Source organism: Aptenodytes forsteri, unplaced genomic scaffold, assembly GCF_000699145.1.
Source record: "Aptenodytes forsteri isolate BGI_AS27 unplaced genomic scaffold, ASM69914v1 Scaffold151, whole genome shotgun sequence".
Lineage (NCBI taxonomy): Eukaryota > Metazoa > Chordata > Aves > Sphenisciformes > Spheniscidae > Aptenodytes > Aptenodytes forsteri.
In genome coordinates, this window is record NW_008795939.1 from 6012655 (window position 1) to 6024083 (window position 11429).

The window sequence follows — 11429 nt, forward strand, 5'->3', positions numbered from 1 at the left end:
CCCCAGTTTATGTACTGAGCATGACGTCACATGGTATGGAATGTCCCTTTGGCCAGTTTGGGTCAGCTGTCCTGGCTGTGCCCCCTCCCAGCTTCTTGTGCACCTCCAGCCTTCTCAGTCGGTAGAGCACGGGAAGCTGAGAAGTCCTTGACTAGCGTAAGCACGACTTAGCAACAACTAAAACATCGGTGTGTTTATGCTCATTATTCTCATCCTAAATCCAAAACACAGCACTGTACCAGCTACTAGGAAGGAAATTAACTCTGTCCCTGCCGAAACCAGGACAGAGACATATGCACATGTAACTTCTGTTCTCCTTTCAAGGTAGGTACCATATGTTCCTACTTTATTGGTTGTTTCCTACTGCTCAGAAATATCCAGGAAGTTGCCTAACACGTGTTGGCTGATTTTAATGTCTCTCTTGTGATTTTATTAATTGTCAACATGACAAAAGACAGTTTTTCCCTTGGAAAAGATATGTTACAAAGTAGGCAGTAATTATGACTTTTTTCCCCCATCATCCCTTTTCAGATTTAGGTTTACGCAGGAGGGAGATCTCCTCTCAGACCTTAACAAACAAAACATACGCACTAATTATCTCTTTGCATGACTTTGCAGGTTTATATTACACATTTAATTGCATAGTAAAAAGGGAAATAAATATTCTTTTATTCTTCCTCATTTATATTGTCTATTTAGCATCTAGATAAGCACATTTTCTTTTTCAGGAAGAGTTCAGGTGCTACACTTACCTAATAACCATTACGCTAAATAGTTCTTGCTCCATTTTTTTCCTTATGTTCCTCCATCCTTGCTCACTGCATGTCACATCCAAAATCCTCATCCAATTATTTTTCTGTATCCTTTCTCCTCCTTCTTGTCACCTAGCATCATCTTCATTTCCCAGTTCTTTTTTTTTATTCTGATGCAAAAAAATAATTTTGTCACTTCAGTTCTCATCATTAGTTTAAAAAAAAAAAAAGTTCAAATATAATCTTACTGTATTCATTGCACTGAATCCTACCTTCTTTCACTGACAAATCTTAGCACTATGGAAAAGCAAGCTAATCATAACCTCAGAACAAACTAAAAAAAGATTATAAGCACTTTGCTACTCTGAGCCACAAAAAAAAGGCAAAATTAAATTCTCAGTCATTACAGAAGACAACCATTATATAAAGTAAGTATCCTAAGTTATGTAATTATTTATATATTAACTGTCACTGTCAGCAATGTTTATAAAGTTCTAGTCCCCTTAAAAACCTAAGTAGGTCACAAATACTCCCCTGGAGCAACAAATAATGCAAGTTCTCTAACCATCACACTAGCAAGCAGGGCCTTCTGTTTATATTTTTTCTTAAATCTTTCTTCTCCCTTCAGAGAAAAGGGAGAAAAAGACAAGAAAATTAGGGGAAAAAATTATAGCCCTATATAGACCATATTCATTACAAAATAAATTTGAAGGCAATTTGATTTTTTTTTATATCATTTCAGTTCCAGAATGAAAACTAGTAGACCATCTGAATCCTTGGAAATTATAGTGCTTGAGTGTTAAACAGAAACCTGAAGAACACAGGTGCTTGAGGATGTAGCTTTTAAATCCATGCCTCCAGTGTGGACACTGTGCTGTTAGAACAACAGCATGATCCGTGACAAATACCAAAGTACACTGAAGAGTCCACTCCATCTAACACAAAAAGCAATCCTTACGACATACCCACACCACACTACATTACATTCTGTCCTGATGCAACTTTAGGGATGCCACATAGAGGTTATATAAAAGTCTACATACAAACAGCGTGAAAGTATGAGAGAAACTTTTCCCCAAGAGGCCTGAGCCAGATTAATATGTTTCAAGATACAGGTTTGATTCATTTTCAGCTGTAGCAGACAGATCCTTGCCCTCACTCAGATGGATGTTTAAACAATCGAACCAGAACAGAAGAACAGGATGCAACTAATTCCACCTGGCTTCTAACAGAACCAAGCAGTTTTAAATTTCGAAATAAAGGGTACAGACAAACCTACTTTCAGGTTACAGAATTCTGAGGATGTAGCTCCCCTAAGCCCTAAATAAGCACAAAAATCCCGAGGGTGGGACTGGTTTTCAGACACACCTTAATTTTAGCTAGTTTAAACAACCTATGAACGCTTTTTTCTGTCAAAGTTTTTAGGCAATCACTCTTACAAAGCTTTGCATAAGACTGAGACACGTAACTGTGCTAGGCATGGCAAAGGAAAGCACCCTAGGAACCAAGTCATTGCCAGAAGCCTCCTCAGACACAAAACTTACTGAACAGCAATACTGGCAATAACCCTTACTATTATACAACAAAGCAGTGATTTTCACAGACTAGAAACTGAATAAACTCTTTCCAAGAATTGCTAGAAGTCTAAGGCAGTATAAGAATTAAAAAGGATACCAACTGTTATCTCTACGTAGCAATTTAGAAATGGCTTTCTAAGAAGGATACCAAAGTTATCAAAATATCAAGGTATCAAAGATATTAAAATAGTACAAAGTCTTTTGAAGCAAACTTTCAAAGTTCACCTACTGCAGCTTTGTGATTATTATATTTAGCTGCAGTTCTCAGATACACATCTGCAACTAGCCAAAGGACTAAGAACTTTCATCCCCTTTGGCTCAGTACAACCTCTCAACGTGGATGTGGCAAATGAGGTTGCAAAAATATCAGTAAACTAGTCTTCACACTTGCTATCTTTGGCAAATTTCTCTCATCTTCTTGCTTATCAAGCTTTTTTCCATCGCAAGATCTTTCTGGTTTTTCATTTTTTTCCCCTTGCACCTCTTTCTTTACTATTCTCATTCATTCGTGGAGTTTCCAGTAAACTAGACTTCACACTAGTGCCACTCTTCAGTAGAAATGCTAATGACACTTTCCTTTCCAGCATTTTAATTCACTGTATTGATTTGGAAAACTGTGACAGTCTCCATGTCCACAATATGTAAGTTATTAAAAATAAATTAAAGTATATTCACATCAGTAACAATTTAACATAACTATTCTAATTTTATAGGTATATAAATATATATTTTTTTTTTTTTAAATCATGGTTTTTTAATTGATTTCCAGGTTTTAGCAAGCCAGGTTTCATTTTCAGGTAGATTTTGAGACCATTATGTTGTATACATAGGGAATCTGTTCTAAAGTAAAAAGGATACCAACTGAATACAGGTTCCATATCTGTTCCTAGGAAGACTCCAAATTCAAAATATAGCTAGCCTGTATGAATAACCATTGCAGACTATTTGTCTGTGCACATTGTGCCTTTACATTTTCTAAACATAAAGGTATGCTGCATTTTAACATCTGCTAAGCACAGGTTATTTAGGCTATTAGAACATCAGATAGTTTAATGCCACAGCTATCCAAATAAGACCATTATCACCTGTATGCATTTGAAAAAAATTCTTATACTGTTATTCTCATATTGTCAACAAACTCCATTTCAGAACAGTAATAGACTTCAGAAGGAGACAGTCAATTAAAATGCACCACAGGCTTTATTTTAAAAGTATTTGAAACTGTGGAAATACTTATATTGCTTGAACTCCAACAATTTCAGTGACCTTTATGCCTCACTTGGTGTTACATATTGCCTTAAATAAAGAACTGCAAAAACCTGGAACATAAATAATGTAGCACCAAGTTTGTAAGCAAGAACAACAATTCTCCTCCCCCCAAAACTGAAAGAAGTTTAAGCATCGTACTGAAAGAACTCTGCAGCACCTCTTTCAGTATATGCCAAGGAATATGCACAGATGATTTGCATCACATATAATACAGTCAATCAGAAAACCTGTGATAAGCAGCATCGCTACTTTCTCAGTTACATTCTTTTATTAATGATACAGTGTCACAACATAAATTGAAATAGTTATTTGCACGTAATACAAAAATATAACCCTTCATAAAGTTTATACTGTGCTAGGAGTCATGTATTGAACTTAAAAATCAATATACAATATTTGGTATTAAATAATGCACAGAGATAGGTACACTCAGCCAAATGAATGCAATTACATTTTCTCTAACTTGAAGGCAAGCATGCAAAGAGCAGTTTATTACTTTACTGTATACATACTTCACGCTCCAGGTGAGAGCTGTGAGCAAACTAAGTTTCTCAAGTTTTCCTTTAGCTACTGTTCTCTATCCTCAAGCATAGTGGTTTTAAAGCCAAATGATGAAATGAATTTTTGATAGTAGCATTCATTAGCAGTTACAGAATAGTGTTACTACGACAACCAGCTTAAGGCACTACGATTTCCACAACAGACACATGAAATCACTGGCAAAAAAATAATATTAAAAGGCAGCTATGAGCTTAGCTATAATACCACAATCAATATAAGATTTATTCTTTAAATATGTTCTTGAATATGTGTTACATTGACTACCATGGCTACTATTTGTTCCTTCCAGAAAGTAAAATATAAAAGACGACCTTGACATTGTCATACACTCAAGAATGCCTCCCTACACTGGGGAAAAAAAGTTGAAAAAAATTCTCCCGTCATTGCTCAGTTTTAAACTGGAGGAAAAAAAAAAAAATCACTTTCAAGAAAATTCTTGTACAGATTTCCAACATGCATACAGTAAAAGTCCATTAAATTTTTTGGGGTTTTTTTGTTTGGTTTTTTTTAAAGAAAGTATTTCTGACAGCAGATAAGTTCATTTTCTTTCAACACTTTCCTACGAGGAAGGCCAAAGCATGCTGAAAATGTCCAGGCAACAGTTAGGACAAAACCGACAGCGTCTTTGGGGAGTTAAATTTATAAACAACCTTAGCAACAGAGGTCAAAATGCTGCTTATTCTAATAAGTGCTTTTATAGAAATCATTCTTTCCTCCCTCAAGAGGTGTATATCCCTTCCATCTTTGCCATCAACAGGACCGATGAGCAATTCATCTGAATAATCAAGTTTCAGCTGAAGTCCTGCACAGCTACAAGGACTCCTTGACTTGCTCAAGGCCTTTTCCCAAATACCCCATGAGACTGGCTGCAAGTTAAAACATTATGAACTAGAACCCTGGCAGGCTGACAGCGCCCACCACAGAGAATTCCCATAAGGCTACCCTGACAGAGCTCTCTCAAACTCTACAGTGAAATGCAGGATCAGAATGGAATAGGACAAGGAGGAATTTAAAAAAATTGTACTGGGATCGGGGGGAGTAGATTTGGAAGCGCACACACACTATATATACATACATACGATACGATTTTAACAAGTATTTTCCAAATTACTATCAATTTTGACAACACACCCTCCATTGATCTGTGCAAACATTTCAGAGTGGGAAAGGCCTCAATAACTTGTAATAAATACTCAATATCTACTAAAGTGTTGATATATTATTCCAGGAATCCCCAAAGACTTTCACTGATCTGCAGCCAAAAGTTTGGATCTTACCTGCACTTAGTGTAGAGGGCTGAAAGGATTTTCCTGTGCCTTACATGCTAACTTCAACCTTGAAGTCATTCATTTCACTGTCAGTATAGTGAACAGCCCAGAAGTTTTCCTCATCTAAGGCAGCTGCCAGCAGCAATCAAAATGCAGTTGCGTTTAGTTACCTCCTCCACCTTAGGGCCCAAAGAGCAGAAATATTGTTACACTGGTTCTGCACCCTTTAAGCCTGAACTTGTGCAGTGCACCAACTTTCTCCCCGTCATTCACTTCCTGAGCTTCAGTGAAACGCTTCCTCAGAAGGCAACTACACAGGTTATGTGTTGTGATATGCATAGTCAACTAGGCAGAACTACCTGTATCACATTCCAGTAACTCGATGAGTAACAGTCATTTCCTCTATTTCTATTAAAATTACAATAATTTCAATTTAAATGACAGCTATAACATGACAGCTGTATAGCATATCAAAAATAGGAACTATAGTGAACTATTCTTGTTAGTGTTACCTAATCTTCCTGCACCACAGGTAAATTTTTGACTCAATCAATACAAAAATTTTCTAAGCTGCTACCTATAATCCAGATGTAAGAATGAAATAAAATTGGGAAAAGACTTTGGAATAACATTCTCTGTCTGAAAAACTGACAGTCTTCATTGAAGCATTTAACTCTCCACACCTTAGGGGCAGAAGAGGTCACAACTAACTTTGGTCTTCTTCCACACGTGCTAAGATCTCTAAATGACTGGCAAGATTTGGATTCACAATTTTTCTGTAAAGACCTAAAATAGCCTTCTACTCCTTTTGCATGACTGGTTAAATGATCAAGCTACACAAACAAACTTAAATCATCTTGTGTGGTTTTAGTGTTCAGTTCCAATCACAATTACCTAAACATGTTGTTGCAGGATAACCCTGGTAGGCAGCTAAGGACCATACAGCCACTAGCTCACTTCCCCCACACCTCCCCCAGTGGGACAGGGAAAGAAGAATGGAAGAATAAAAGCAAGAAATCTTGTGGGTCAAGATAAAAATAGATTAACAAGCGAAGGAGAAGTGGAAGAAAAAAAGAAAACAAAACAAGTGATGCAAAGGCAATCACTCACCACATACCCAGCCAACTCCCAAACAAAAGATGGCCAACCTCCCTAAAGCCCCTCCTCTCCATTTTGTTGCTCAGCATGACCATTAGATGGCATGGAGTATCTCTGGTTAGTTCAGGTCACTTGTCCGGTTGTGCCCCCTCCCAGCCTCTTGCACAGCCACAATCTATTCACTGCAGGAGCAGAGTGAGAAACAGAAAAGGCCATGATGCTGTGCAAGGAGGAATAGCTAAAACATTAGTGTGTTATGTTCATTGTTTTGGTCACAAATCTAAAACACGGCACCATATGAGCTGCTATGAAGAAAATTAACTCCATCCCAGCCAGAGCCAGTACACACGCATACGTCATGTATCAAATGATACATGATACATAGTAGTGCACAGAAAAGAGCTCCGTGAGATGAAAAAAACCCACATGGTTTTGTTTAGTGGTTTATTGTTTTGCCTTCTGGCAGATGAAAGAAGTTGTCCTCTTTGAGTTTAAAACGTTCTGGTAAATCTAGCTGTCTTTTTGCCTCTACAGTGTCTTCTTGAATTGCTGAAATGAGTGCCTCTGCAAAAGAGAAGTAAGAAAAGCAGTATTTAAAAGCTGGTTTGAATTTTGAACACACAATAGCAAGTGAAAAAGGGTGTACTACAAAACACTAGAAAACAATCACACAGAATGTATTTATTATGAAGTTGGAAAGGCAACTAAATGTCTAAAATGACATGCTTTTGACATGTGTTGCACTTTTCACTGCTGTAAACACTACTTTTTCCTTGTTCCAAGACATTTTATCAAAAAAGTCAACAGAATTTCATTAACTGTTTCAGTTTTAACACAGATGCATTTTTAGAAGAAATGGACAGACTAGACCAAGGCTTTTACAACAAGCTCATGATTTTCAAGCTACTCCTCAGACAACTGACATGACAATATAATTTTTAGACTGAAATAACTAACTACTAATAGTCTGGAAGCTGTGGGGTTTTGATTTTTTTAATGTTACCAATATATATATAAGTAGATTCAGCTGAAAAAAAACATTTTACTGAGAAGTCAAAGATAAGACAGAATCATAGAATATCTCAAGTTGGAAGGGAACCATACAGATCATTGAGTCCAACTCCCTGCTCCTCACAGGACTACCTGAAACTAAACCATATGACTAAGAGCGTCATCCAGACTCTCCTTGAACTCTGACAGGCTTGGTGCTGTGACCACTTCCCTTGGGAGCCTGTTCCAGTGACCGACCACCCTCTCAGTGAAGAACCTTTTCCTAGTGTCCAGCCTGAACTTCCTCTGACGCAGCTTCTTTCCGTTTCCTCGTGTCCTATCGCTGGTCACCAGAGAGAGGAGATCAGCACCTCCCCCTCTGCTGCCACCCTTGAGGAAGGTGTAGACTGTGATGAGGTCACCCCTCAGCCTTCTCTTCTCCCAGCTGAAGAAGCCAAGTGACCACAGCTGCTCCTTGTAAGTCTTGCCCTTGAGGCCCTTCACCATCTTGGTCGCCCTCCTCTGGACACACTCTAATAGTCTGATGTCCTTCTTATATTGACATGCCCAAAACTGCACACAGTACTCGAGGTGGGGCCTCACCAGTGCAGTGTAGAGTAGGAAAATCACCTCCCTTGACTGGCTAGCTGTGCTGTGCTTGATGCACCCCAGGACACAGTTGGCCCTTTTGGCTGCCAAGCCACACTGTTGACTCATACTCAACTTGCCACCAACCCAACCCCCCAGATCTCTTTCCACGGGGCTGCTCTCCAGCCTCTCGTCCCCAAATTTGTACATATAACCAGGATTATCCCATCCCAGAGGCAGAATCTGGCAGTTGCTTTTGTTAAATTTCATGTGGTTGGTGATTGACCAGCTCTCTGTAGTCCATCCAAATCTCTCCGTAAGGCCTCTCTACCCTTGAGAAACAGCTACATGAAACAGCTGATTATGAGAAACAGCTACCCTACATGAAACAGCTGATTATGAAGACAGAGAGAGAGCAATGACACAGTACTTTCAATATGCAAGAACATGGCAAATAAAACATCAGTTTAAGAGACCTGCAATACTGACCTAAAGAACTGAAGTTTTTTTCTGGTTAAATATATCCAATAATGACTATTCTAAGAATCCCTCCATAAAAGTAATCTTTGAAAGTCTAGATAATGTGTGTTTCCTAAAAGAAGAGAAATACATTGACAATTATCACGATGCATTTTTAGTTTATTTCCATTGTTGCAAGGATGTTCAGCTAATACCTCTAATTCAAATTCTCTCCCACACATATCAGGAAAACTGAGAGAATCTAACATGTATAATGCAAGATTAAGAGGCTAGAGCTTTTGACTACGTTAGTAGGGAGAATTGTACTTTGCATGGCATTTAAGAACATTGTGATATTTATTTCAGAGGTAAGATTTTCAAGGCAGAAAATCACAAATAATGCCTAGATTTGATCATTGAGTTGCTGAGTCCAAATAACTGTAATGAATTTCATTGAAACAGCTGTTCTAAAGAGAGCTTTACAAGTAACTCATAGGAACCGAATGACAAAATTGTAAAAAGAGTGAAGGCAGCTATCTTCGAAACAGGGATTCATGTCAAAATAAAACTGCTTCCAAGTATTAGCAATTAAAACCAAGTTCTGCAAGACTCAGGAAAAGCACCAGCACCTCATAGCAAGAAAAACATAGATGCTACAGTTCAGGATTTTAACTCTGTCCTGTTACTATGTATTTTTGGATCTTGATTCTGTATATCAAGCCACAGCACCACATGTATGGATTCCACCATTTAAGAGAAGAATTACTGGAAAATCATTACAAATTAAGATGCCCCAAAACCTCATACTTTAAATGTGGAAGGATTGCAAAGGATGAGAGATTAGTATGTTCCAGCTCACTCTAAGGGTCTCATAACCACTAAACTGAATACATCTATTAAGCTTATGTTTATCTAGCTATCAGCGCAATAAGCAAAAAACACTTTGGAAATATGAATTTTTATTTCATAAGTTTTTAAGTAATGGTGGAAGAGGCAAATGAAAATAAATTTGATTTATCTACAGCTGCATGCTCTATGGCTACTGAGGGGGTTTGGGGGATTTTTTTTTTTTCCTCCCCAGAATACAAACGTTTGAGATGGATACCAAATACATTTCTAAGAGCAAACGGAATTTCTAATCTGATTTACAGATCGAATTCTGCTTATCTTATTCAAAGTCAATGTCTGGCTCATTTATTATAATCAAAGTACCACACAAGGCAAAATTCTTACCACTGATTTCGTAATATTCTTACAGAAAGGATTCCATCCTATACTCAAAACCATTTTACGCACATCTCCATTTCCAACACGGGCCCATCCATAGTATATACCAGTAGAGATATCGGACAGAAAGCTTTCGACTACTTGCTCAGAAAAGTTAGCTGCAAAAAATTTAGAAAGTGTGCATTTGTGTAACTAAAGTGCATCACAGAATTTTCAAACACCTAAAAGCCAAGCCCTGTCTACATGCTATTTACAAGCAGAACACTGATGATGATAGTGATACAATGTGCCACTTGCAAAGCATAAACCACAAAACAGTCTCATAAAATGGAGTCTCTGTGGTAATACCAGAGTTACCACATCTCCTACACATACTATTTCATAGCTATATAAATACTATTCTATTCTATAGTTAAAGTTAATTCTATAGTTAAAATTAATAAACTAAAATATGCAGTCTGAATGCATTTCACTATTAGGACTATCACTGCTTTAGTATGGTCAAAGAACAGAAAAATCAAGTTTCTTTTGCACTGTAAAGTAGCATCTTAGAATTACTTCAGTAATTTTGTTTTTACTGAGTAAAATATGTTAAAATAAATGACCATTTTAGTCACCTGCCAGTTTTTTCATGTTGCCTTTTAGGCTATTCATATTTGGGGATTTCTAGGATTTTCTTAGAACACTACAAATCTGAAATAAAATAGGTTCCTTTCTGACTGAGGGGAATAAATCTAAGCCTTTAGCCAAACAACTGTCCTACTTTAACTTCACACATGGATAGAGCTCTTCATGCAAGGTTCAAGCCTATTTTAAAGAATTTACAGTTAGTGGACGTCTATCCCAGTTCATAAGCAGAACAAACTTCCCTCCCACATTCCCCGATACTAATAAGCCATATATAAACAATCAAGAGGAAAAAACCTAAGTTTATATTAACAGATGTTGTCACATGTCCTCAAGATTTGTTACAGGAGGTTTTCTTGCCTATTAGGATTTGCGTAGAATGCCTGCTGACTTCAGCCTATCTTTAGAAAAGACTGAAATCCATTTGAATTACACTTCTATATGTATTCAGACAAGTGAAACAGAGAACGGCAATGGGAAAATATACTTCTCTTTAGGACAGCTGTACTTGCTCTGCTTTTTAATCTCAGCATTATTCCCTTTATATTTCCTTCCTTAAAGCTATTCCCAGTGCCCACTCCCTTTCTTGTCCTAATCTGAGGTCTAACAAGTTTATAATAACTGACATTTTTCAAACTGCCTTATCACAACACCAGGCACAGTGTATATGATCACTTTGCAGCATCCTGCAAATCATCATGATCATCATCAGATGAGCTAACTAACAAAAAAGCAAACAGAAAGAAATCGTTTAACAGAAGGTTGGAAAATAACACAAATGAGTGAACAAGACCATAAGCAATATGAAAAAAATAGGAGTCACCCAAAAACCTGACAGGGAACAAGCTAAGCCTATTTACAGAGAGAGGAACTCATGCCAATAGCGCAATTGTGCGGGACAGCGGGCGCCTCCCGAGTTCAAACGAGCTTAGTCACCAGCAACCGAGCTCCCGCACCTCTATCCGGCAGGAGAACCAGGAGAACCGCCCGTGCCCCTCCCGCGCGGCGGCCGC

General features: G+C 37.8%; 1 protein-coding gene across 1 annotated transcript in view; it reads right to left on the minus strand.

Annotated features, from left to right (window-relative positions):
• Window positions 1–6555: 6555 nt before the first annotated feature.
• The window catches only part of RFK (riboflavin kinase), a 5400-nt gene continuing 526 nt past the window's right edge, over window positions 6556–11429 (minus strand). Inside the window, 3 exon segments of the mRNA XM_009285285.2 lie at window positions 6556–7089; window positions 8593–8695; window positions 9796–9947. Of these exon segments, the coding sequence (XP_009283560.1) occupies window positions 6962–7089; window positions 8593–8695; window positions 9796–9947 (383 nt within the window). The 3' untranslated portion in view covers window positions 6556–6961.